The 26,510-nt window shown below is 46.5% G+C and overlaps 1 protein-coding gene across 1 annotated transcript in view; it reads right to left on the bottom strand.

Annotated features, from left to right (window-relative positions):
- Window positions 1-2,514: 2,514 nt before the first annotated feature.
- The window catches only part of LOC138250515 (fibrinogen-like protein 1), a 227,151-nt gene continuing 203,155 nt past the window's right edge, over window positions 2,515-26,510 (bottom strand). Inside the window, exon 8 of the mRNA XM_069205465.1 lies at window positions 2,515-2,857. Coding sequence (XP_069061566.1) covers window positions 2,677-2,857 — 181 coding nt within the window. The 3' untranslated portion in view covers window positions 2,515-2,676. The remainder of the gene's footprint in view (window positions 2,858-26,510) is intronic.

The raw sequence follows: 26,510 nt of genomic DNA on the forward strand, positions 1-26,510 counted from the left end.
AGACTCCTAGAGTCAGTTGGCTGGCTGGCTGCACGATCTCAAGGACACAAAAGGCTGAAGCAGGGTTCCATCCTTTGTCGGAGAACCCGCTGCACAGAAGAGGACTGTACTGGAATCCGTGGGAGACGTGGCTGCTAGGAGTCTCATGACTCGCAAAAAGGGTTCTGCTCCTTGTACTGAATCACAGTTAAGAGATGTGAACTGGGTATTAGTGGTTTGTAACCACAATCGAAATTGCAAACCATTGAGCATATACAAACACCGTGGTTGGGGTGGTGTCTGGTTCGCTAAATATTTGTGCACTATGCCTGGTAGCCTCGGAGTAACAGACAGTGGTCCAAGGCACATGAGCTCCTTTTAAGAAACAAGTTCTCCATTGGGGAAAGCAGGGATGGAGGTCTGCTCTTCTTTGAAAGCAGCTAACCCTGTGTTCATTACCAACTGGAAGGGTTGCAAAAAGCGACCTTCTAAATAATATTCATTAGGTAGGGTGTTTTGACGAACCTGTTTGATTTGGCTATGTACTAGTAGGTCGCATCACAAAATGAAAGCCAGGTTACAAAGATTTAGGCCCGTATTTATACTTTTTTAGCGCTGCGTTTGCATCATTTTTTGACGCAAAAGCGGCTCAAACTTACAAAATACAATTGTATTTTGTAAGTTTGCGCCACTTTTGTGTCACAAAGCGGCGAAAATGCAGCACTAAAAAAAGTATAAATATTGACGTTAGTGTACAGTTTGCACCCACTGTTTGAGACCTGCTTGTAGGTACATTAGGCCTTAAATGCAAAAAATGTAAATTAAAACAATATGTACGTAACCTTCTAAATGAGAATAGGAGGAAAAGAAAGAATTTAAACAAACATTGTCAAAGCAAGACCGATTGGGTTTGCCAATGCTTGTTTCCTGTCTATACTTATTTTGACTGCAAGACTGTCCTGTGTACTATATGAAGGCTACTATATCGAAAACCATTGACATTGTCAATGTACTTTTTAAGGGTTTTAACCACAAGTCGATTCCTCCTCCACAGACCCTTCCTCGATTTTACATTGAATTTGTTTTTTTCAATAACACCTTTGATTTTAATGAGTGCGTTTTTTAAAAATGCATTCATAATCCTTTTGGATTTATATTTACAAGTTATATACGTTCTAACAGGGCACAGTGAAGCTACTGAAGTAGAAGTATGGCCGTTCACAGGATTCCAGATTCTACTGAGAAATGTTTCTGAATTTATTTTTTCGCCAGTACGGAGGCTTTACTGCATGTGCCATTTTTTGTACCATTATACATGGTACATATCCTCTTCTTTATACAATGTCACATTTTTCTCCTACATGTTGACATATTTCCTCCTTTGTAGAAACAGCTTCTGCTAAACCCCCATCAATTTTGGGGGTGTTCCCTTTCCATTTTCATCCTGCCCTTAGCAGGAGTATATTTCAAAACATTTCCTGGGTATAAAGTGGCCAGAGAGGAGCTTGAGAGTACCACAGTGTTCCTAAACTTACCCGGGTGATTTTGTTCCTGGAATGCACACTCCCCACCCCTTTTGTGGGACTTACTCATATGCAACACAATGTCTTTATGGGGTAAAATTGGACATGAGTAAAAGTGTTTACAAGTGTAGGTCACTTTTTCTGAATACCCTGCACCCTTAACTTTAGCGAATTTGTGCATGCAAGTCAGATTTACATATGCAATAGAATCAAACTTACAGAGTGTAAACCTAGGTTTGGGAATAAATACGCAAGGAGATAGTCTAACTGATTTGCAATCAGACTGACAACCCATAGGAGCAAGCAAAACCAGAGGGTACTTCGAACAAAAAACAAGAGTGATGCAATTGATTTAACCATTGCCTAAACTATTTTTATTGGCATATTTAAGTCGCAGCAATTAAATGTATATAGTAAAACACAATCCATCAATAAATATGACAAGCCATCTCTTCTGGAACCAAACCTGGGGCCAGATTTATCACAGTATTACGCTGCCCTTGACTCACTCATGGTGTTGCAAGGGCAACACAATCCTTAAGTCAGATTTATCCAAGCAACATAAGGCCACTATGTGTTACTCTGTGCTCGGAAGGGGTTCCATGGGTGAAGCATGGGTGTTCTCATGCATTTACCCATGGATTTCAGTTCATTTCCAGATTTACTAAGACCAGTAAACCGGGGAATGCATCAAAATGCTACACCTTCCCGATAGAGGCGCAACAAGGAGAAATATTTTTATTGCTCCTCCTTACTTCCTCCTTTTAAGCGTGCTGCGTTGTGCAGCACAGTTAGAAAGAGGAAACACCTCTAAGGATCGTTTTTGTGCAGGAAGGTGTTCCTTCCTGCATAAAATCAGTCCTGCCTGCAACTCAGACACCCTTGCACCATGGTGCAAGGAGGCCTGCGTTAGCTCTAGGCTGAGCTGAGTGCACCAGTGCAAGGAGATACTTGAAAAATGAGACATGCAAGTCAAAATACTAAATAGAAGATGACAGACTGAAGACAAAAATCTGAAAAAAAAGTGTTTATTGGAACTTGTTTTGATCGTCTCATGTTGAATTATAACAATTTCAGTGGTAGTTCGGTAGTTAAAAGCACTGCGTGCTGCTTGTTCCTCTGCTTATTTTGCCATTGAGATTACATTTACGGTACCTCTAGATAATAATTAGTTTTAGCCGTTGATTCCATTCCCACTTCCTGTTTGAAGAAAGGACGTAGGTCTGATCTTCATTGCTGCATATTTTAATGAGTACCAAAGTCCTCGCCAAGTTGACCATATCACACCATTGTCATAGGCGCCACTGTAGTTTCCATTCTTGTAGTATACACCATTGAGATTAGCTGCATGGCACCTGGAAGCAGATATGGGAAAACATAAATAAAGTTTGTCTTGAAACACGTCAGCAAAATGCACCATGCATTTTTATTTGAAGAGGGGCTGATTTCAATATTGGAGTATGTTATTTACTGTGTTGGGGTGAAGTACTTAAATAATCTGTTGCCCTGGTGGAGTAACCGTACTCCAGATTTAGAGATGTCCACCAGCACAGCGGACATCTCTTAACATTAGCAGAAGCTGTTGTCACAGAGTTTCCTGTCAATGCATTAAAAAAAAGTTGACAAATGGCACAGTTAGCACGTCGTTACTGTCCATCAAACTTTTAACATATTTTTGTATTCTCAAAAACAATATCCCAAACTGGGTTTTCATTTTTGAAAAAAAAAAAAACTAATGTCCTCACATCTTGCACCTTCCAGCCAAGTTTTACCAAGCAGTGATGGACAATGAAAACTGGCCATTTGACCACCAACTCTGAATTAGCCCAGCGGTTGAATGGTCAAACCTCCGACAGTCCTTGCTCCAACGAGCCATCAAAGGTGTATCTCAGCAATGGAGATGGAGAAGTCTCCCATGCTGACATACTTTTGTTACGCCCGTCTGTATATCAGGCATGGGGACATTCAGTTTGGCAGAGAGGGTAATCCATTGCCTTTGCAACTAAGGGCCTGATTTATGGAAAGTTAGCGCCGCCTTTATGTCATTTTTTGACACAAATGCTGCTCAAACTTACAAAATTATATATTGTAAGTTTGCGCTGCTTTTGCATCAAGAAATGATGTAAAAGCGGAGCTAACTTTCCATAAATCATGCCCTAAGTACCATCTCCGCCATACTCCAAATTAGCCCCAAAATGTTATATATACATATATTGAGTCTGCTAAACCACACAGAGATGAAAAACAATAAAGAACACTGAGACCCGAAGATGCCAGCTTTCTAGGCACTTAACAGACCAATCACTGATCGAAAACCAAGTTACACATAATCAGCATATGAAGGTTCCAGCCAAAAGGCGAGATCCTAAAAACACATGGTTGTTAAATGCCTATGCCTGGGATGTAAATTTATGTATTTGAAGGACCTAATAACTCAGACTATTGGAATGAGCCAGCATTGAGCACAGCCACAAAACAACAAAGACCCTCTAACAGAAATATATCACCATTTATCAAGCACACAACAGAAAAATTATGTTTAATAATAAAGAAACTAAGGAGCATATTTAAGAAAAATGGTGCTGCACACAGTTCAGCACCACCTTTTTTGTGCCCTTTAGTACATGCCACCATGTGTGTGCCGTATTTAAAATACGGCACACCATGGCGGTAGTTAGAGGACTAGTGTCAGAATTTTTTACGTTATTCCGGTGCTTTGCAGGATTAGCGTCAAATGTTCTGACACTAATCCTGCAAAGCACCCACAGGCCCATTGTAACCAATGGAATCCTCCTTTTAACACCGGCTCTGAGCAGGCATTAAAAGCGCCGTAGAAATGCTGCAATGAAATCTCTTAGATTTCCTTGCACCAATATTTTGGCCCTCCCTAACGGGGGAAGGCCTCCTTTGCATACATGATGCCTTGGACAGGCATAATGTAGCACAAAGGATTACAAGGTGGTGCAATGTATGCATTGTGCCACCTTGTAAACATTGCGCAGCGTTTTTGGCCTACTCATGCCACATTTGCGTAAATAAAATTACGCTAATGTGGCGTTAGGATGGCACTAGGGGATCTTAAATATGCCCCCAGGAGTTGGAGCAACTCTTTATGGTGCAGAACATTTGTGAGATATTAGGGGATATTGTAGTAGTAAGTAAAGACATAAACTTCTCGTTGTACGTCAGTAATGGTAGCCACCCAGGTCAACTGGTGCGATAGAGCCCTCAACAACAAGAAGTGCAGATCAATAAATAAATTTCTCCTAATCTCACTTTTAAATACCAACTAACTTAAATACTTGATAGACACAACAAAAGACACTAACACTAATCTAATTCACAAACGTTTGCATAAACTATAACCACAGTTAAGAATAAGCTAATTGCAGTAAACTCCTGGATACACGTACAGATGACAGTTTTAACCTACACCATATGATAGAAACAGTGGCTTATATTTATGAAGCCTTTGCCTTAACCTTGTGTCACCGAAGGTGGCGCAGGGACAACACAAATGCTTCATTACTGCATGCAAAGCCATGCAAGGCCTCATTTGTGTGGCCTTGCATGGCAATGTAAAGAAATGTAACGCAAGGCAACTGCTTTCACAGCGTTAAGTTACATTTCTATTTGGGAGGAGTTCCATGGGTGGATCTTGGGCATTCACCTGCATTCACCCATGGATTTTGGCTCATTCTCAGATTTACAAAGACCTGTAACCCTGGGAATTGTCAAAATGTTACGTCTTTCCAAGTGAGGAATAACAAGGAGACATATAGTTATTTCTCCTGGTTATTTTTGTCTTGCCTCATGTGGTGTGCATTCTGCAGCACACACAGAAACTGGAAAATGCCTCTAAGGTGTCCCTTCCTTCGCAAAAACACTCCTGCTTATAACTCAGGCACCCTTACACCATGCCATGGGAGCTAGGCTGCACACAGTGAGTGTGCCAGCTCAAGTGGAAAAAACTCATATATTTGTAAATATGGAGCATTTCTGGCCGCTATCTTTTGTGTAAAGCAGCACAACGCAGCAATTTTGCTTGTTGGCCTGCGTTACATGAATGTTTAGTAAACGTGCCCCCGGGATTCCTGGTTCTCTATGAATTAAGGGTATAGCTCTGGAACTGATTAAATGCCTAATCCTTTCTTTTGACTAATGATTGTGGATTGTACAGAGATTACACTGACATACCAAATTGGTTTTAGCTTCATATTAAGCTGCAATCATAAACAAATTGTTGAGTAACCTCTGCCACAGAAATGTATGGTATTTCTTTGGTTTCAAAACAGTCATGGTGGTTGCTTCATCTGGTATGCTCAAAGTGTGATGAACAGCATGGCAATTCAAGATTTTAAATATCATTTACATTTTAATTAAATACGGAGATTGACAAAATGAGATTAGTAAGGATGACATAATGTCACACTAGTACTAATACAATGTCTGCAACACTCATTTAGTGCTTGGACAGAGCAGGACAAACATTGGAAAGATGCAGAATGCCTGTCTGCCATCCCAGGAGTTTCCCCACCCCATTAAGAGGTGTGAAACCTCTGGGTAACCATAGTCAAGGCCTCAGTTGCCTCAACCAATCATAACCCTACCCAGGGTCTATCCGCCACAGAGCGGCCGGATCATAGTAGAAGTCACAATGCCATTTTCCTGCTCAAATCTGCCATGAACAGCAGGGGAGATGTGGACAGGGAAAATGTGGAATGACCGCTATGCGCAGGGAGAAAACTGTATAGCAGCATTTGATTTTTAATTAAAAAACAAAACACAAACTACTACATTGGGAGAGAGTTTTGTCTAAACAAAAACATTTGCCAAGCGTGTGTTCAAAGCTTGGTGCCTGCTCAGCAAACGTGTATTCCTGGGATGGAAGCCCTCCCGGTAATGGTTCCCTTCATTGCAACACAACTCCAGCTGGGAGGCAGTGTTTTTAAACAGGGTATTCAGCTTGCTGGCATGGTGGCAGAGGCCACAGCTTCTGACCCCCAGCAGATCAGCAAACTGTTCGCCACTGTCGAAATGATCTCCTTAGCAATCAGACAGCCTTACTTGAAAACATCTTTACCCATTTCCAATCTGTGCCCCTCAGGAAATCCCCATCTCAGCTATTTGTCCTGCCTGGGGCACATATTCGTACCATAACACAGTTGTTGGCCCCCTTCTCCACTGCTTGAATGCTTGCTCTCTGTTGCAGAATCTAGGCCTATGGCTCTTTGGACCATGTTTCAGCGAGTTTGTGCTGTCTCCCCATGGCTAAGAGAAAGGCAAGGTAAAACAAGTGAGTTCAGAATCATCAGCGCCTTAAAGGTATCATAAGTCTGGCTATCTGAGTTATTAATTTCTTCGATTTAATGCAATCAACACGTTATGAGCAAACTAGCCACTTTGGAAGTGTGATTCTCTGCATAGTATCTAGAAATATGTTGATATTGTCATACTGATCCAGGTGATGGAGCCTGCTTAGAGTCTTCTTTTCATGGATGAATGGGACATCTGCATTGTCTGATAATGGTTTCAATGGTTCTTTCTATAGACAGCGTGGTGCAGATTAAAGCAAAATGATGCTACGATTCAATCCCACACCTGTCCCTTCTTTAGTCAAATCTATCCTAAAACCCTGAGTTTATGTATCCATACTTTAGCCACCTCTTCCTGGACAGCATTTGTGTATCATCTGGATTCTGGAAGACATCCATAAGCATAATGCAGTAACTATTCCAGGTGTAAACATAAGGAACACGATCCATCAGTCAATGTCTACAGGGACTGTCTCAAAGGATATTTAGCCAATATGTTTATGGATTATCAGAGGTTTGAATTGCTATAAAGGAGGACTCTTTAGCTATTTCGAAACCTCGGCAAAGGTTCAGCAACCCTGAACCAGCAATTAGCAGAACAGGCGCTGTAAGAAGTTTAGTGTTATACTTTGACAGCATTACAGTAGGCCAAGTGTTAAATGATGTGGGACGTAAAATATCAGGATAATCAAGGCATAGAAAAACAGCATCTACTGTGGTGAATCCTAGTTTGTTTTAATGGGATAACAGGAGTTAGCTTAGCCTCTGGCTTGTAGACTCGTGCCCCCGTCACCTAGTGACTTTTAACCTACTTAGCTTGCTCCGTTTTAGCCCATTTAATTATTTATTGCTTCTAAGATGGCTGCCTTGTTTATAGTTAGGCCACTTGTTATGAGTTCCATTATCAGTGTCACCGCGCCAAGGCGTCAAGATCAAGCACCAAAGACAAACAAACAGTAGGTGTTCACACTTAGGGATTTTCCCTCTCTATACTTTCGAGGGATTGTTGATATTAATTGCCATCCCAAGCATGCCTGTTATCTATTGTTTAGGAATACACCTATGTCAGGGGACCTTGTAGATCTGTATAAATACATCACACTTTAGACAGATAATCAGAGGGATTCCGACCAGAGGGCATCGCCACCATCGCTGATACCGATGCTGCAGTCATCTTGACGCTGACCCATTCTTCGTGTCCCTGCGGAGTCTGAGATAGAGACCTCATTCCAAGGTAACGAGGGTTGGGGGCTCCTCTCATGGACACGGCTTCGGCAGATTAGGTTTAGCAAACCCAGCTCTCCTTTAGGTAGGAGATTAGGCCTATTCACATTAGGGTTTTAGGGCATATTCCATCTTGTATATCTCTTTCATGTATTGCAAAATGGTGGGGGTCTTCATAACAATGACTCTTCTTCACAATACTGTTACTTGCTATATTCATTTTCCTAATCATTGCAGTCCATGCAATTTATCGCAAATTGCAGTTATGTTAAATAAAAACTATTATAACTTCACTGCATCTGTGTTATTGCCTTTGTTTGTATGAGACATAATATGTCTGTGAGAAATGGGTAATCTCCGTTTAACCACCACATTCCCTGAGATATCTTATTTTCGAGTCCATGCGTAAACGGCTGCCATAAATCACCTTTTACTATAGTGTTTCTGGTGAGGTGCTGCTAGTGAGCTGGAAAGGTTGGGACAACAGTTGCGACTTGTTGTAGGAAAGACGCAGTCACCTACAAACAAAAGTACTGTCATCCTTAAACCAGCAGTCTTGCTCAGAGCAAGAGTCCAAACTACGACACTACTTATAATGAGGCTTAATGCTGAGTGTCAATGGTCACAATTCTCATGATACTCTTAGTGGATGGACCTCTGCCTTCTGTGCTACCTGGAAAAAATATTAAGAACTTCTGCATTTAAAATGTTGATAGAGGAATGCCTTGTAAGACCAGGTTTGTTGCCCTTTATACTTCCGCAGTTTTCCAATTATCACCATTGCGTAAAGCATTTGCTTCTCGTGAAGAAGGATGAAAAGCACCAGGATAGCTTTTTGGTGGTGACCTGGGGACATTGGACCGAAAGAGCAGTGAGCAAAGTCTTGTGAGGATTTCTTCAGTCTGAGGCGTGAAGTAAACAGCCTATTAGGGTAGGAAACCTCGATAGGAACTACTGATGGATTTTATCTTGAAGATCACCAAGGCTTGCATGGTTAATGTTAAATTACAGAAAAAATTCAAAGCACACACTGGTCTTCTTTCAAAGGTGTGGGTCCTTCTAGCACCATACTGATCACACTTTACAAACCACAGGAGTCACACAGGAAAATTAGCATACCCGGAAGACCCATCAGCATTAATTTTGGATGGCTGATATGTAAGGTATTGCTTTAAACTGTCAGTAGCTGGAAAGTCAGCTCTGTAGGCATCACTAGTAGGAGGGGGACAGTTATGGGTGTTAATAGTTGCAGATGGAATTAAAAGACCAGTTGCTCACAGTAATTTTGTTTAAGACCTGTTTTAATTTTTCTTGCCTCCATACATTCTTAGACATCTAGTTCTACATATATTATTTGCTTATACCTTATGCTCAGATATGGCCACTAAAACAATATATTCACTCAAGAAGGATGGCGTACAGATACATGAAAGATAAGTGAAAGGCTGGAAGAAGAAAGTTATCTTTAACAAACATAGTGAATATATCCTTACAATATCTCCTGTGACGAGTACGAACACTTCCTGTTTGTTTGGCTTCTTGCTCTGTATCTTGTTGCTAGAATTTGCTGAGCTCAAGCTTTTGGAACTCATTACTGTACCCGCTTGGAGTTTTGGAGGGATTGCCGTAGTGGTGTAGTCATTTTGGTACCCCTGAACTTTTGAATGCAAGGATTTGAAGACTATGTACAGTTTGTATGTTTATCTACTGCAAATGATCAAGTGAAAACAAACAACCTTCTAATCACACATTTCAGACCTGACAGTGCAACCCTGTGGAGGTGCAGGTGTGCCTGCGTCCAGGGTGGCATCTCTCATGTCTTGGCCAACCCTGAACACACCTTACGCTACCCCTCAGGTGCCCCCAGAAGGGCAGCGAGGGTGGTAAGTGTAAGGCAGGGCAGGGACACCAGGGTGTTTCCTCCCCAAGCAAGGAAGAGCCACCACTTGGAGTCTCCCTATGAAGGGAATTGGACCATCTCATAGGTTTTGTTGATTCCCTGGAGGTGGGCTCAGTGCCCGGGGCACTGCCCCACTGTGAGTAAAGTGTGAAAGTGCAAGCACCCTTCCTACGCATGGTGGGAAGTAGCACTAATCAGTGTGGACCTGCCACTGCGGGCCACAGTGGGCACCCTTGCATTGGTATTTTGACCTGTGCTGGACCTGGCCTGGCAGGTCACTATGTGCGCACTGGCCCAATGGTGTACAATAAGAGACCGGGTCTGCCATTGATTACCAGTATGTGCCCACTTGCGCAATGGTATTTCAGTGTACACTGAGCCTGACACAGTGGGACAGTAGGTGCACACTTGCACAATGAGGTTTAAAGTGCCTTTGGGGCCCTGGGAGCTTTCCCACTGTGAATACAGTGTAAAAGCAAGCACCTTCTTACCTATGCCAGGAAAGTGGCTCTGACCAATATGTGCACATATGCACACTGGTGTGCTCCAATGTACGTGGCCGATCACAGCAGGCCTGAATGGGTGCACTTGCACCTGTGTGGTGTCCTTTAACTTGTGTCCAGCCTACCCCTACAGGCTTGTGCATGCGCCAGGGCACATGTGCCCAAGTAGTGAAAGAATACTCATGTGTGTTTTCACTACACATGAGAGCTGCTCGGCCCATAGGTTAACATGGGTATAGGTTACAGTTGATCCTGAACTGCAACAGTGGATGGCAGTGGAATAGCCTCATGGTCTTTACTATCATTGGATTTACAACAACAAAGCCCTTCCCATGGTACAGGCGGTTTTGTCAGTAATGCTCTAGAAATGCCACTCTTAAGATGTGGGCATGACTATGTTCTAAAATCTCTCTTTTGGTGCCTTTTAATTCAAACTCCCTCTCAATGGAGGCTGGGGAAAGCACATCTGTGCATTCCCCAGCAACAGCCATAAACCTTGGGCAGGGCTTTGCCAGTTGAGGGTCTGGCTGGATAGATTGGAAGGAGATGTTTTGACACCTGGCCTCTCTAAGCCAGAATATGGTCCCACTAAAGATTACATTCTGCATTCCATGGCCCCATGGAAGCCAGGAAGGAAATTTAGGGTGGGGGCATCTGTGGTTCAAAGGGGAACCGTTTGAACCACCCCCAACTTCAAGGGCACACTTCAGTATATCTACTGGTACTACACCCAAGGAACTTAGAGCTACACTTGCAGGAACGTGGGATGGAGACGCTGGACTGCGTGGTGCATTCTGCCAGAGTACTCGGTTGTGCACAACGAGTATTTACTGCCCCCAGGAAGGGACCGTGCACCCTTCCCACATTGTGGTTGGCTTGGGCAAACTGGTTGTTGCAGTGTGGCACCCTGAAGTGTGCTCTCCAAGGGTACGATGGTGTGCCCCCTGTTCTCTTGTGGAGGTCTCAGGGACATAAATACCTCCCATGAAGCACCTACACCTTCCACCGGTGTCATCTGAAGAGCGGTGCCAACGTAAGTATTTGCATCATCGGCTGGACTTTATTGGGTAGCAGTGGTGCGAGCGCTGAAGCAAGTATACTTTCTGGAGATCATTTTTTGCCTGGTGCCTTCAAAGTATTGCCCGAATTTCAAAGAGTGTGTCCTTCATCGTAGGCCCATTACACGCATAAGTGGCTGGTTTGTCGTGAGAAGATTCACTGGTGCGGGACCCCGCTTGGCCCGTCTTTCTTGAGTGTGTTGCATTTCTCTCATTTGACACCGACTCACTTGCTTATTGTGTGCAGTGTCCATGTCATAGATAAAGACACTCGGAGGTGTGGGCCTCCCAGGAGTAGTGCTGTATCCTACTTTGTGCGGCCTTGATTAACTTGCATCATTCCAGCGAGACATGGAATTAGAAGTTGTTAGAAATGGGGCCCCTGGTTGGTAGTCAGTTTGCACTCTGTCCAAGCAGGGACCCTCATTCTAGTCAGGGTAAGGGAGTTACACTCCTAAGACAACCCCTGCTCACCCCCTTGGTAGCTTGGCACAAGCAGTCAGGCTTATCTGAAAAACAATGAGTAAAGTATTTGTACCAACACAAACAGTAGTACAGTGAAAACACTACAAAATGGACACCACACCAGTTTAGAAAAATAGGTAATATTTATCTAAATCAAACAAGACCAAAATGACAAAAATCCAACATACACAAGTCAAGATATGAATTTTAAAAATAATAGGAGTCTTACATAGAAAACAATAGAAATGTTGTTACACAAGGTACCTGGTTTACATACAAAATAAAGCATCATGGGCGAGCGTGCGTCAGAAAATTCAGCCGTGTGTTGATTCCTTACTCGCAAGTGAGGCTGTGCATCGTTTCTTCTCCAGTCGGATAGATGATGCATCATTTTTCTCTCCCGCAAGAGAGTGATGCGTTGATTTCGGGATGGGGCACCTCGAATCTGCACAGGTTCAGATTGTTTTTGACGCCCAGCGATTATGCGTGAGAAATCCGGCCGCACAGCGATGGAAAACCGATCTGTGTGGGTTGCCCATCGCCTTCAGCAGCCGCAAGCAGGTGCTGTGTCTTTTCTACAGCCGCGATGCAGGTGATGCACCGATTTCCCAGCCGCGATGCAGTTGGTGCATCAATTTCAGCCGCGAGGCAGGTGGTGTTGTTTTTACAGCCGCATTTCAGGTGGTGCGTCGAAATTCTCCCCGCACGGCTTCCTGTGTGTGGATTTCAGTCCTTGTTCTACCAGCTTCACCTTTCAAAGGCCCAGGGACTGGATAGGGCACCACTTCGCATGGCAGGAGTCTCAGCAGAGAGTCCAGATGCTGTCAGAGAAAGTCTTTGATGGCCCTGAGACTTCAAAACAGGAGGCAAGCTCTGTCCAAGCCCTTGGAGACACTTCACATGCAGGAATATACCACAAAGTCCGGTCTTTGTCCTCTTTCAGGCAGAGGCAGCAACTGAAGGCCAACCCAGCAAAGCACAGTCACAGGCAAAGGGATAGGTTCCTCTTGAATCCACAAGTAATCTGAAAGTCTGGGGTTTGGGGTCCACTACTAAAACCCCTTTCCACCTTTGAAGTAGGCAAACTTCGAAGCAAAGTCTCTGTTGTTCACCAGATCCTGTCCTGCCCAGGCCTGGCTCCAGACTCACACCAGTGGGTTGGAGACTGCATTGTGTGAGGGCCCATTTGGGTGTAAGTGACCACTCCTTCCTCCACTTTAGCCCAGGTGGCCCATCAGTATATGCAGGCTACACCCCAGCTCTCTTTGTGTTACAATCTAGGGACGATTCATTAACAGACCAACTGTCAGTCTGACCCAACAGGGAAAACACAAGCAGGCAGAGTCACAGGTTGGTTTAAGCAACAAAATGCCCACTTTCTAAAAGTGGCATTTTCAAACTGACAATTTAAAAAACAACATTACCAAAAGTTGTATTTTTAACTTGTGAGTTCAGAGACACCAAACTCCAAGTCTCAATCTGCTCCCAAAGGGAAACTGCACTTAAGTTATATGAAGGCAGCCCCCATGTTAACCTATGAGAGAGATAGGCCTTGCAACAGCGAAAACTGAATTTGGGCAGTATTTCACTGTTAGGACAAACATATCACTGCATGTCCTACCTTTAACACACACTGCACCCTGCCTATGGGGCTACCTAGGGCCTACCTAAGGGGTCCCTTACATGTATAAAATGGGAAGGTTTGGCCTGGCAAGTGGGTACACATACCAGGTCGAATTGGCAGTCTAAAACTACACACACAGACACTTCAGTGGCAGTTCTGAGCCATGTTTACAGGGCTACATATATGGGTTGCACAATCAGTGCTGCAGGCCCACTAGTAGCATTTGATTTACAGGCCATGGGTACCTCTAGTGCATTTTACTAGGGACTTACTAGTAAACCAAATATGCCAATCATGGAAATGCCAATCACCAATACAATGTACACAGAGAGCATATGCACTTTAGCACTAGTTAGCAGTGGGAAAGTGCCTAGAGTCCTAAAGCCAACAAAAAGTGGTCAGAAAAAATAGGAGGAAGGAGGCAAAAAGTTTGGGGATGACCCTGCAAAAAGGGCCAGGTCCAGCAGAAGCCTTCATGAGCATGCTCAAGGATCGTCTGGTGCGACTCAAGTCATCTCGCACGAGACGTCTGCCTCATTCCAGGGATGTACGACATTGAACACTTTTGTGTGCAATTGAACCTGTCTGGTGCAACTCCAGTCATCATGCACCAGACGTTGTGCCTCATTTCAGGGAGGTAACGGCATCGAGCACTTTGTGTTTGTGATCGGAATTGTCCTGTGTGACTCAAGTCATTGCATACCTGACGGAGCGCCTCCATCAAAGGAGGAGAGGATTGGTATCTCTTTGTGTGCAACTGGAACCGTCTGGGGCATCTCAAGTCATTGCACCCCAGACGTTGTGCTTCCTCCCAGGGAGGTGCAGGATTTGGTAACTATTATGTATTAGATTGCCTGGCTCAGCTTGGCGCTACTGTGACCAGCGTGTGTCCCCCAACGACCCTCCCCCTGTGCTTTGCAGACCTGGACCCACCCCGGAAGGCACGGTGTGCAGACCTCTCAGTGAACTTCCAGAGTGGGGGGCAAACCTCCCTTTGTGACTATTATCAACTCTTTTGGCATTGCTTCCTTTCCAGTGTGACTCCAGCCGTGTGCAGCTTAGCACCTGGGGAAAGGCTGTTCTTATCTTCAGCTAGTGGGAGGTGGGGTAGTAGGGCCAGTTAGAAGGCGGAGGAAGGGTTTGGGGCACAAGTGGGGGGGGGGTCTGCTAGAGCAGTGACAGCTAAACAGCTGGATATCAGTGCACCACATTAGGGTCCTGGAAGTGAGTTTATGCAATATTTGTGGCACTGCTTGGTGGTGCAGAGTGAGTGTGTGGGAGCGATTGTGGGTGGCTGTTACACTGAATTATGGTGTTGCCAGACACGTTATTTATTGCCAGAAGACTTACACTGATGACATTAGGTTTTACCCATGCGGCCCAAGCTATGGAGCTCATTTAAAGTGCTGCATTGCCTCTGTATGTACATATTGCTGCTATTGTTGTGAACCAGGGTCTTGTGCTGACAAATTTTGGCACCTCATGTGGGTGCTGGGATGGAATGTATTATTTTTCTCACATGTGCATACTGTTGTTTACTAGTACTGCTAGTATTGTTTCAAATGGTGATTGCTGCCCAGAGTTACGTGTTATTCATGTTGTGTTAATGTGTGTGTTGAATATAAAACGTATTTACATACACCTCGTGAGAAGTCTCTTTTGTGACCCTCAGCGTAATTGTTGTGCAGCATTGCTGTGCCATTAATTTACACATTGCCCCCATGATAAGCCTGACTGCTCTGTGCCCAGCTACACAAGGGTGAGCGCAGGTTATACAGTGAGTGTAATCACCCACTCCTGACGGGAGTGGTGAGCTCTGCTTGGCTAGAGCCCAGCCTCAGCCAACCAGAACGCTCCATCTCAACACATGGATTTAATTGCAAGAAATGGTCATGCAACAGTTTCCACAAAACGTTCCCTGAGCGGAGAATCTATAATCTGAGTGCCTGAAGTGCCAATATGATATCCTTTTATTTGCTTATAAAGATCTGAATTATGTGTATTTATTGAGCAAGAATCAGAAAGCTCACTTGCTGTTTATAGATTATCTATGTAAATACAGTTCTAGAGAAGGTATCATTGTAATCATATGCTACCCAGAATCATTTCTAAAGTAATGGCAGTGATTCTAAATCACATCTTTCATCTTTTAGGATCAGAGGTAGTTATTGCTAAGCAGCATTTCAAACCCTCATTGATCTGAGTGGAAGTCCATCCTCCCAACTGCTATTTCCCTTCCTAAGTCTCCTTTCTCCCAGTGTTCCCGCTTCTTCATAGTATTGAAAACCTCGATGGGTAAGAAAGAGAAGCTTCTGACTGCTGACATTCCTGTGGACTTTGTGAGTCATAAGACACCCCCTGCATTCCCCATTTGCCATACCAGTTCTCTGGGGTCTGTTTGAATCATGGGCAGATTGGCAATTCTTGTTACAAATATTTTGTATCTGATTCGACATACTGGTGCCATAGATGCTGCAAGCTCACTCAAATGCCAATTACCCCCATACAGACTTTGACCTTCACCGGTTAAGGCTTACTTCTGAAGGGTCGTGTGGGACAGAACATCCAGATCAGTCGGTACTTGTATCGCTTGTAATACACAGACTGTGGAAGCAGTGTTATGCTTCGTATAACAGGGATAACGCTATTGTTGTTAAGGCACTGTACCTAGTAACTTAAAGAAATAGTATGGCGTTAAACTTTAAATCTATGTATCACAAGTTTCTCTGTAACTGCATTGTGTCCTTGAACTTACACAAGTCAGTAGGTGGTACAGTAATGAAGTAATGCCCAAGGTAGCCAACTGCAGTTTGATATCAGAATTTACTTTGGAATGTTTTTGCTGGTGGAAGACTTCACTGGAAAGTAGAAATCACAGTTCTTGGGGCTAGCAGTTTATTCAGAAGGGTGGGGAGGGGAGGGCGTTGAAATGGAATCCATAGCCCTTCATTTGCAGGAGGAAAGATAGCATTGGGAGTGGGTACAAGAGTATGCCTGATAAAGCTAGACATCTACATGGGATTGCAGCAGGTGGAAAATAGGCAATTAATGCAGGTCTCACTGAACAAGATCTATGACTGAACAGGGCAGATTCTTTCCACATCCGGTAGTCCACCTCCTGGGTCCTTCAGCAGTAGCAGTAACAGACTTTCTTTTCAGTCATCGTCAAATAAATCTTATTGTGTCCTTGGTCTCCGCCCTTGCTCCTAGAATGCGAAGGCAAGCACTTGGGGCCAGATTTAAGAGGGCCTAGCACCACATTAGCGTAATTTTTTATGATGCTAATGTGGCCCAGCGAGGCCAAATTCACTGCGCCATATTTACAGTGGCGCAATGCATGCATTATACCACTTTTTAACCCCTTGGGCCACATTATGCCTTCGCCAGGCATAATGTATTCAAGGGGGCGTTCCCACTATTTTTAGCAGCTATTTTTAATGCCTGCACAGACCAGGCATTAAAAGGGGCCACATGATTGTTTTCAATGTGCCCCTATGTACTAGTACGAAAATGTTGGCGCTAATCCTGCACAGTACATCAATAGCGTCAAAATCTTGATGCTATTACCCCTGCCCTGCACCATGGAGAACTGTATTTTAAATACAGCTCACACATGCTGGAGGTAGGGAGGGCTAAGGGGTGCTAGAAAAGTGGCGATGCATTGGATGCAGTACCACATTTCTCATATTCGGCCCGTGGTGTGTTGGAGGGGTCACCTTAGATCTAGTCTTAGCACAACTGGTCCATGTCACTATCAAGTCAAATTCCAATGGCCTAACTGAAGATCTAAACTTTGTAACCTCACACATTAAAACATAAGAGCACTAGTGAATTTCATCATGGAATTTGTTACTGAACGAAAAGTCCGGAAATAATTGTAAAGTTTGAATAGAATCTCGATCAGCATGTCAAAATAAGCTGTTCAAAAAGATACCAAAAAGCCATCAGGCTCTAGGGCTTTATATTTGAGTACATTTTTAATGTCCGTACTGACTTCCTCTGCCATCACTTGTATTTCTAGTGAGTTGAAGTCGATTAGTTCGTCTGGTGAGAAGGAATACTCAGTTAAATAAGCATCTTGTTTTAATGGAATTAAGGTTTGAAGAGTGATAAAGTATTGAATAATAGGAGTGAAAATTGCCTATAAATTTCACTATCAGTGTATATGATACCATTATCATCTATAAGGAAATTAATAGGATTTTCATCTGTGTTTTTCTTAGTTTATAGGTCAGAATCACTCCAGCATTATTACCCTTAACATGTAACATATTTCTGGCTGACTTCTTTATCAATAGTTGTTCTAATTTACTCCTAACTTTTCTCAGTTCCCTGCATCTCCTTTGAGAGCAGTCTATTTTGTGTTGGGCTCCTGGTTGTTTCAACTAGGCTTCTACATCTGTCTATTTGTCTTTAATAATCATATAGAATTAGATGTATGGGCTATTAATTCTCCCCTGACCACAGTCTTCGCCACATCCCACACCATGCTCCAGATTTGTTCCCCACCATCATTCTAATTAAAATAATGTTCTAGAGTTCCTTTGATAGCCACCCACAAGGTAACTTCACTGATGGCCCAGGGTTTACAGAATGTTTTGATGGGTGTGGTGGTGTATCAAGAGTCAGCTAAAATGACACATGATTGACCAGACTCAGGATCCTATAGTCGTCGTCAGGGCTGCAGTTGCTATGGATCTGCTGATAAGAAAAAAGAACACGTGCAACTCTATGTGCATCCGAAAAAAAGCGTGATTGTTTCCCCCACATGCTGATATCTCCGTATGTCTAACAAATCCATTTTGCCAACACCTTGCAAAAGAGGGAGAAGCCTGAGGGCAAATTGAGGAAACAACAGTTTTATCATCAACGAGGTTAGATATGGAAATAAAATCATGTTGAATGATCAGGCTGCCCTAATGGCGTGGTCACGAAGCCAAAGATGGCGCACGCTTGATCCGTCTGCTCCGGAGGGGCCTAAACTTCTCCTGTTATCCTGGGCCTCCCCCCGGGGCAAATTGACGGGGAGCGAGTGCGGGGACCCGTGTGGGCGACCCGAGCACCGGTGGAGCCCAGAACGAGCCCGTCGGAGGCGGCCGGCGGGCCCCTCGGCCTTGGGTCTGTCGCTGCGTTAATGTCGGAAGCCGGACTGAGCGAGTGAGCGGACACGCGGCTGGGCGTGGGACCGCACGCCATTTGAGGGGGAGCCAGCCGACCGCGGCTGGGGAGACGGGGCGGCCCCCCTCCTGCCTGGGGGTTGCTGCAGGGCTGTTCGTGGAAAGCCTTGTGTTCCCGAGACCGCGGAGGACGGTGTGACGGCGACCGGAGGTGCTTGCGGGCCCTCCGGCCCCACCCTTGCAAGTAAGGAGAAACGACCGGAGCCCCTGGGCCTGACGGGGGGCCCGGCTGCCGGGAGCCTTGCTGTGGCGCCGCCCCTGCATGCGGCACGCTGTGTCTGGCGGAAGGGGCCTCTGGTGTAGCGGACACCCACTTTGAGCACCGGCACACTCCTGCGGAACGTGCCGGGCCCCGGGAGGGCCGCCCTTGAGGAAAATACCGGACCCTCGGCCGAGCGAGACAATCAGCGGATAGGGGGACCCCCTGTTGGATGGTCGTGCCCGTGGTGGCCTACTGCGCGTATGGGGCGCTGGCCCCTGAACTTAGAACTAGCATGGAGGGCCCCGGGCCACAGAGCATGAAGGATCGCCCAGCTGCATCTGGGGAGATGAGAATCCCGGGGTGACCCCGACTGGAGCATGCCAATCGAGGAACTGAGTAACGGCGGACGGCCGATGGCCCGGGGATAAGGCACAGCGAAGCTGCGCTTTTCAGCACCTCCTTAAGAGTGGATGAACTGCCTGGCAGGGCTCGCCTGCCGAAACGGGTTGGGAGCGGTCCGCGGTACTCCGCGCGGTGGCCCACCGCGGGGGATGGTCGATAGTGGGCGTCCTGCCTGACAGGACCGGCCCGGCCCCTGAAGTGGCAACTACTGTGATCGAACTGGTGTGGCGCCTCGTGTCCTGGCGCAACGCGCCCCGAGTCCACGGGGATCCAGAGCGAGAAAGTTCGGGTCTCTGGTGCTGATGAGATTCTACCTGGCGGCCCCTGCAGGCCTTGAACTGCGCTTGAGACGGAAGTCCTAGATGGGGGATCCCCTGAGCTAACGCACTGTGGTCGGATTCGCCACTGGGGGGGGACGATCTCCTACGTAATCGATGTCCCCTAAGAACCGCCACAGGGCTAAAGTCATGGACGGCACAGCGGCCCCCGGGCGCGGGGGGGGGACGTGCGGGGTCCATCGCAGGTCGATGTACAGGACACCCTGGACAAAATATTGGGTGCGATAGAAGACACTAAGTTAACACTGCAACACAACATCAATCAGGTCGCGGTTGAACTGGGCCTCTTGAGGGGTGACCATCACAAATTATCGGACAGAGTCAAAGAGACAGAAACCACACTGGCCGACATCGCACCAAAACAAAAAGACCTGCAGGCCGAAATGTCGCATCTCAGAGATAGAGTGATGCGACTAGAGCGAAGAGCTGAGGACGCAGAGGGGAGAAGCCGGCGGAATAACGTGCGAGTGGTGGGCCTCCCGGAGGGGGCAGAAGGATCAAATATGGTAGAATTCCTGGAAAAATGGTTGAGCACAGTAGTGGCACCGGGCCGGCTGACTTCATTCTACACTCTGGAGAGAGCGCACTGCGTGCCTGCGAGGCCCCTGGCGCCGGGCAGGCCCCCCGAGTGGTGATCGCAAGATTACTGCACTATAGAGACAGGGACATCTTGCTACAAAGGGCGCGTGAAGAGGGCCCATTTAAGGTAGCAAATGGCGAAGTCACGCTGTTCCCGGACTTTACAGTAGAGGTACAGAGTAAGCGTGCCTCATACATGGCAGTCAAAAGGGCCCTAAGGGACGAAGGTATACAATATTCGTTGCTGTACCCGGCTAAGCTGAAAGTAATGCTTGACAGTAAAACAACATTTCTTCAATCCCCGGAGGAGGCATGGGAATGGCTGGAAACTCATGGGACCCAGACAGAGCGGCTCAGGAGGGGGGGCCCGACCGGGGGTGGGCCGCGCCGGCCCCCCAGGGGAAGACAGACCCGAAGTCGCCCACGCTTGGCGCCATCCCGGAACCAAAAAGAAAGTGGCAGAAGAGCAGCTCTGGAGGCAGCGGCCCGTGTGAACGGAGAGGGAACCCCCCGGGAGGACTCAGGCGGTGAATCAGACGAGACTGTGATGTTATCGGCGGGGGGCTCGAGCAGCTCGGTGCAGGCCCCGGTAGTGACCCCACAGACTGCGGATGACCTCTGAGGCCCAGAGGCTTACCGGATACCCCGGGGCGGGCGCAAATGGTGCTCTAATGGCCCCTCCGTGCAGGGCCACCCCCCTACTGGAATCTCGCCTGTACAGGTGGACTGGCGAGAACTGCAACTAAAAGATGAAACATGCTGCACTGTTGCACGGGTGTTTTTTCTGTTTTTGGGCAGCCTACTGTTTGAGAGGTGCCCTGGGGAGGGGGAGTTGGGATAAGCAGTTACAAGTTAGGATGGCAAGGGGTGGTGAATGGTTGCGTAACAACAGTGCTTCACTAAGGATCAGGGGACAGCAGACGGTAAAAGTAGCAAAGAGTAGCCAATGTAAATTTAAAAATCACCAACATGGCAGAATACAATTTCTTAACGTGGAACGTTAGAGGGATGGGGTCACCGGCCAAGCGACACAAAATACTGGCTTATTTAAAAAGGAGGAATATACAGGTAGCAATGCTACAGGAGACCCACCTGGCGGCTGGTGAACCTGAGAGATTGAGACGTAGGTGGAGGGGGCGGGTGTTCGCAACAGAGTACTCAGCGTACGCAAGGGGAGTAATGATCTGGATCCGTGCAGGGGTTCCCCTAGAGATAGAAGCTTCCAACATAGATCGTGAGGGGAGGTTCGTGATTCTGGAGGGCCGGCTATCCGGCACACCGATTGTCCTGTGCTGCATGTATGCCCCAAATCAAGACCAGATCCCCTTTTTGACGAAATTATCGAGCCACCTCACCCGCCAGAGGAGAGGAGAGCTTTTGGTTGGAGGGGACTTCAATAGTATATTAGATGTAGACTTGGATAGATCCTCCCCCCCACTACAGGGTGCAATATCAAGTAAGATAGCTGGGAAACTTAGTGAATGGATGAGCTACTGGAGGCTAGTGGATATATGGCGGGAACAACACTTACACGACAGGGATTACTCATATTATTCGGGCCTTCATCGACTCCACACCAGAATCGACAGGGTGGGGTGTACGGCTGACCTTGCACGTGGGATGGTTCACTCAGAATATCTGGGCCGTACACTGTCCGACCACAGCCCCCTATTGGTAACATGGAGGGCAGCAGAGATTAGGCCCCCCATTCCGGCCTGGAGATTATCCCCTACAGCACTTGAGGACCCAGCATATAGAGACGCCCTGAGACAGCACCTGACTGACCATATTCAATTTAACAGTGGATCCACCACCTCTAGATCTACGGAATGGGAGGCCCTCAAGGTGGTGACAAGGGGTTTTTGTCTTGGACAATCGGCCGGAGTGAGACGCACACTTGAAAGGGAGCTGACTACGCTAGAGAAGATAATACATGAGGGAGAACTTACTCAGGGGACTGGCACACTAGTAAATGAGAAATATACTCAGGCAAAGAGGGACCATTCCCAGATTGAAGAACAACTTAGATGTCACAGCACACAAAAATACTTTGCCTCCCTACAATCTGAAGAGGGTAGGTCTGGGAAAATGTTAGCCTGGTTGGTGAGGCCGGGTGGAGAGGCTGAGCCCATCACGAATGTGCTGGATAAGGAAGGGTCATGCAGGAGTAGACCAGGCCCTGTAAATGATGCATTCAAGGAATATTACACCTTTTTATATGGAAAACCGGCTGAAATCAGTACGGAGGTGTTTGATAATTACCTACAACATATACCTATAACGAGCCTGATGGCCGGAGACAGGGATAGGCTGGGGGGCCCAGTGACGGCGGCAGAGGTCGGTGAAGCTATAGCTCAATTAGCCTCAGGGAAGACCCCGGGAACAGACGGCCTCCCCATGGACTTTTATAAAAAATTCGAGAAGCAACTGACCCCCCAGTTGGTAGAGATGTATACAGAATCGCTACAGAATGGGATAATGCCGTGCACCATGAGAGAGGCAATGGTAGTCCCACTCCCTAAGACAAAATCTAGGCAACCTTCGGTGACTGACTTCCGCCCCCTGTCAATGCTAAACAGTGATTTTAAAATACTAAGCAAGATCTTGGCCAACCGTCTACTCCCTCTTGTACCAACTCTGGTACATGTAGACCAGAATGGTTTCGTCCCGAATCGCAGCACCTCCTTAAACCTGAGACGTCTCTTTGCGGTCCTGAATATGCCTAGCGACATGAAACCTGCAGCAGGGGTGTTGCTCGCGGTGGATTTTGAGAAGGCATTTGACTCGATCAGATGGGACTACTTGAGAGCAGTGATGCTCCGTATGGGAATGGGTGAAGATTGGGTCAAATGGGTGGACTTGTTGTACACGTCACCGCTGGCAAGAGTGAGAACAGGTAAAACAGTATCCGGAACTTACCCAATTCACAGGGGAACCAGACAAGGTTGCCCATTGTCCCCACTTTTATTCGCCCTGGCCATCGAGCTGCTGGCGTCCCAGATGCGGCGGGAGGGCGTGGGTAGAGGAGTGGAATGGGGACACCAAGAACATATCATCTCGCTATATGCTGATGATATACTTGTCTACCTTAGGGACGGAGAGAAGGATCTCCCATGGGCGCTGGGAGTGCTGGAGAACTATGGGAACATATCTGGACTTTGCCTCAACCGTAGCAAGACTTGCGTGTTCCCTATGGCTCCGGGCGGCGAACGCCCGACGAGATGCCCTGGGGATATGATTTGGGCCCCTCGAACCTTTAAGTATTTGGGCATACAGGTGTTTCACGACAGGGCAGACTTGCGCGAGGGTAACCTGGGCAGAGCTCTACGATCTCTAAGGTCCTCAGTGGGGTTCTGGCGGTCGCTGAAATTAACGATAATGGCCAGAGTAGCATTTGTCCAAAATGGTCATGCTGCCCCGGCTTCTATACTACTTCGCTAACCTGCCCCTTCTGATTCCAACAGCGTGGTTTCGTGAACTAAACACCCTACTCAGGGAACTTATATGGGATGATGGCCGTAGACGCACCTCGCTCCAGATACTGTGCAGGCCAACTAACAAGGGGGGTCTAGGAGCACCAGATTTTGAAGCCTACTACCTGGCATCCCAGCTGCAATGGGTTGCCGGGTGGCTCACAGGTAAGGGTCACCTGGAGAGATACGCCGACCAAGTAGTGGAGGACATAAATCAGTTCATAGCTCGAATGACAAATAGGAAGCTTAATCCCCACATGCACAGCCTGATGACAAAAGTGGCGTCAGCATGTTGGAAGAGGTGCGTGAAAAGGGATGGCACTGTCCCCCCGTACTCTCCGGCTCTACCCCTGGCGGTACTTACGATCGAGGCTGGTGAGAGGAACCTGGGAGGCATGAGCCTCGGAACCTGGAGAAGAGCAGGAATAGAAACGGTGGGAGACCTGTTTCAGGAGGGAGTGTTGAGGTCTTTCACTAATCTTGTTGACAGTGGAGTCTCCCCGGGTCAGTTCCTTATGTATCATAAACTGATACATGTGCTGAAAACGCACTGGATCACGGTCAATGCGGAACCAGCTACCCACAGGGTGCTGCATCTCCTATTGACGTCAGGAGACGAGTCCCATCTGATATCTAAATTATACCGAGTTCAAGTTGAGGATGCACTAGATTCCCTGCGGCCACTGAGAGAGAGATGGGGGAGGACAGTCGGTAGGGAACCGTCAGATGCGGAATGGAACAGAGCTTTGGCTTACCCCCGGACCGTAGCTCGCAGCACGCGCCTGAGATATATACAATATAATTACCTCCACAGAACGTACCTCACCCCACATCGGCTAACAGTAATCTATGGGGGAGTTCCTAGGGTGTGCCCCAGATGTAAAAATGTAGACGCAAATTTTGACCACATGGTATGGACCTGTCCAGAAATCCAACTGGGGTGGGAAGAGGTGATGTCCGACCTATCGAGACTCCTTAATATGAACCTGACTCCGACCCCTGACAGATGTTTGATGGGCTTTGGGAATGGGTTGCCGCGGGGAAGAGTGGAGACCCGATTTCTGAGTCTGGCACTGGAACTGGAAGGCACAGTTTCGGCCCCCCCGGGTTGGGTGGAGACAAGACGTTACAACATGGGCTAGAGCCGAACTCCAGGTCCTGAAGAGCGAGGAGGGAAGGGGACTGCGTCGCCACCCTATAGCACAGAAATGGGAAGTAGCAATGACAAGCTGGGACAATATATTGAGAACAGCGGACGCAGACACTCCAACAGGAGTGGAGACTGGATAAACATAGGAAGGGAGGAAATGTTGCCTCGCCCTCTAGGACATGATAAGGGAAGACACGAAAAGGCCGAGATTGAACAAAAGGTGGACAACAGGGGACCGAGCCCATGACATTGGTTAACAGACAGGCTGAACCCGGTAGACGCCCCACCCACCTGAAACCAAACAAGTCTATGAGTAATGACACCATACATACTGGAAAAGCCAAGAAATGGCATCCCCCTGCATTAGCAGCCTCCACCCCCTACTTTGCCATCGTGTTTAAGTTTAAGTTAATTAATGTTTGAAACGAGTTATAGGTGTTGTATAATAGCTAGCAAAACATGACTCTGCTACACTAGGCCAACTGGGCAACCCATACGAGAAGAAGCGCCACTGTTGTTCCATTCTTGCATACGTTTAAAGTATAAAGGTTATCGAATAATTAATGAAGTAGAACATTCAAACAATGTAGACAGTAGTGATATTAACACTGTTATGCACTAACACGAAGCAAACAAGATGGTGCTGTAAACATAATACTGTTTATTGAATGATAAAATGTTAATAAAAAAATATTTAAAAAAAAAAAAAAAGAATGATCAGGCTGCCCTTTGCGAAGGGCATGACTACCGGGAAGAGCTCAGAGAAGATGTTGTTGCTCACCAGTAGCGTAACAGTAGATACATTGGGACCTCCTAGGAATCCCACAATCATGTGATGGGCAGTAGGCACTAGGAGTGTCAAAATAATCTAAAAAATAGGCTAGTAGCTAGACATATATTAACTATGTTAATGGGGGAAGAATAAAAACAATGCAAACAGATGTCGCTGTTTGTGGATCAAAATCAAAGAGTGTGCAAGAGGCATTGTAAATGGGTAAGAACAAACGTTGAAATATATACTCATGTCTTCCACCAAACTAAGAGGGAAGGGCAGCATGGTGAGGGTCAAAACAAAGTAACTCGTAATATTTATCTGTTGTCCAAGGACTCATGGGAAGCATCTCTTGCTGACATTGAACTCGCCTGGCTGATCTCCGCTCCCTGCTGCTTCAATGTGTCTGCCAGTCGCAGTGGAACTAATTGAGTGTGATGCTATTCTTTCCAGCCATCTCCTCCCCAACTCAAATACTCAGGTTGTTTTTGCTTCAAACAGTGACTTACCAGCCTGCAATCTGTTACTGAAGATAAAATCCAGTTGAAATGGAAAGCGCCAATAATATGGGACTATGGGCCAGGCATAATGTATGCAAGGGAGGCGTTCCTGCGCTAGGATGCCCGCAAAAATGACACAGTGAAATTTACAAGATTTCACTGCGCCATTTTTGGCATCATTTTTTTTTTTACTGCCTGCTCAATACAGGCATTAAAATGATACAGCCATAGTAACCTATTTACCTCCTTGCACTTTGCTGCACTAGCGTCAAAATTTGACGCTAGTGGAGCAAAGTGCCCTAATAGCATCAGAAATTGTGACACAA

Source organism: Pleurodeles waltl, chromosome 8, assembly GCF_031143425.1.
Source record: "Pleurodeles waltl isolate 20211129_DDA chromosome 8, aPleWal1.hap1.20221129, whole genome shotgun sequence".
Classification (NCBI taxonomy): Eukaryota; Metazoa; Chordata; class Amphibia; order Caudata; family Salamandridae; genus Pleurodeles; species Pleurodeles waltl.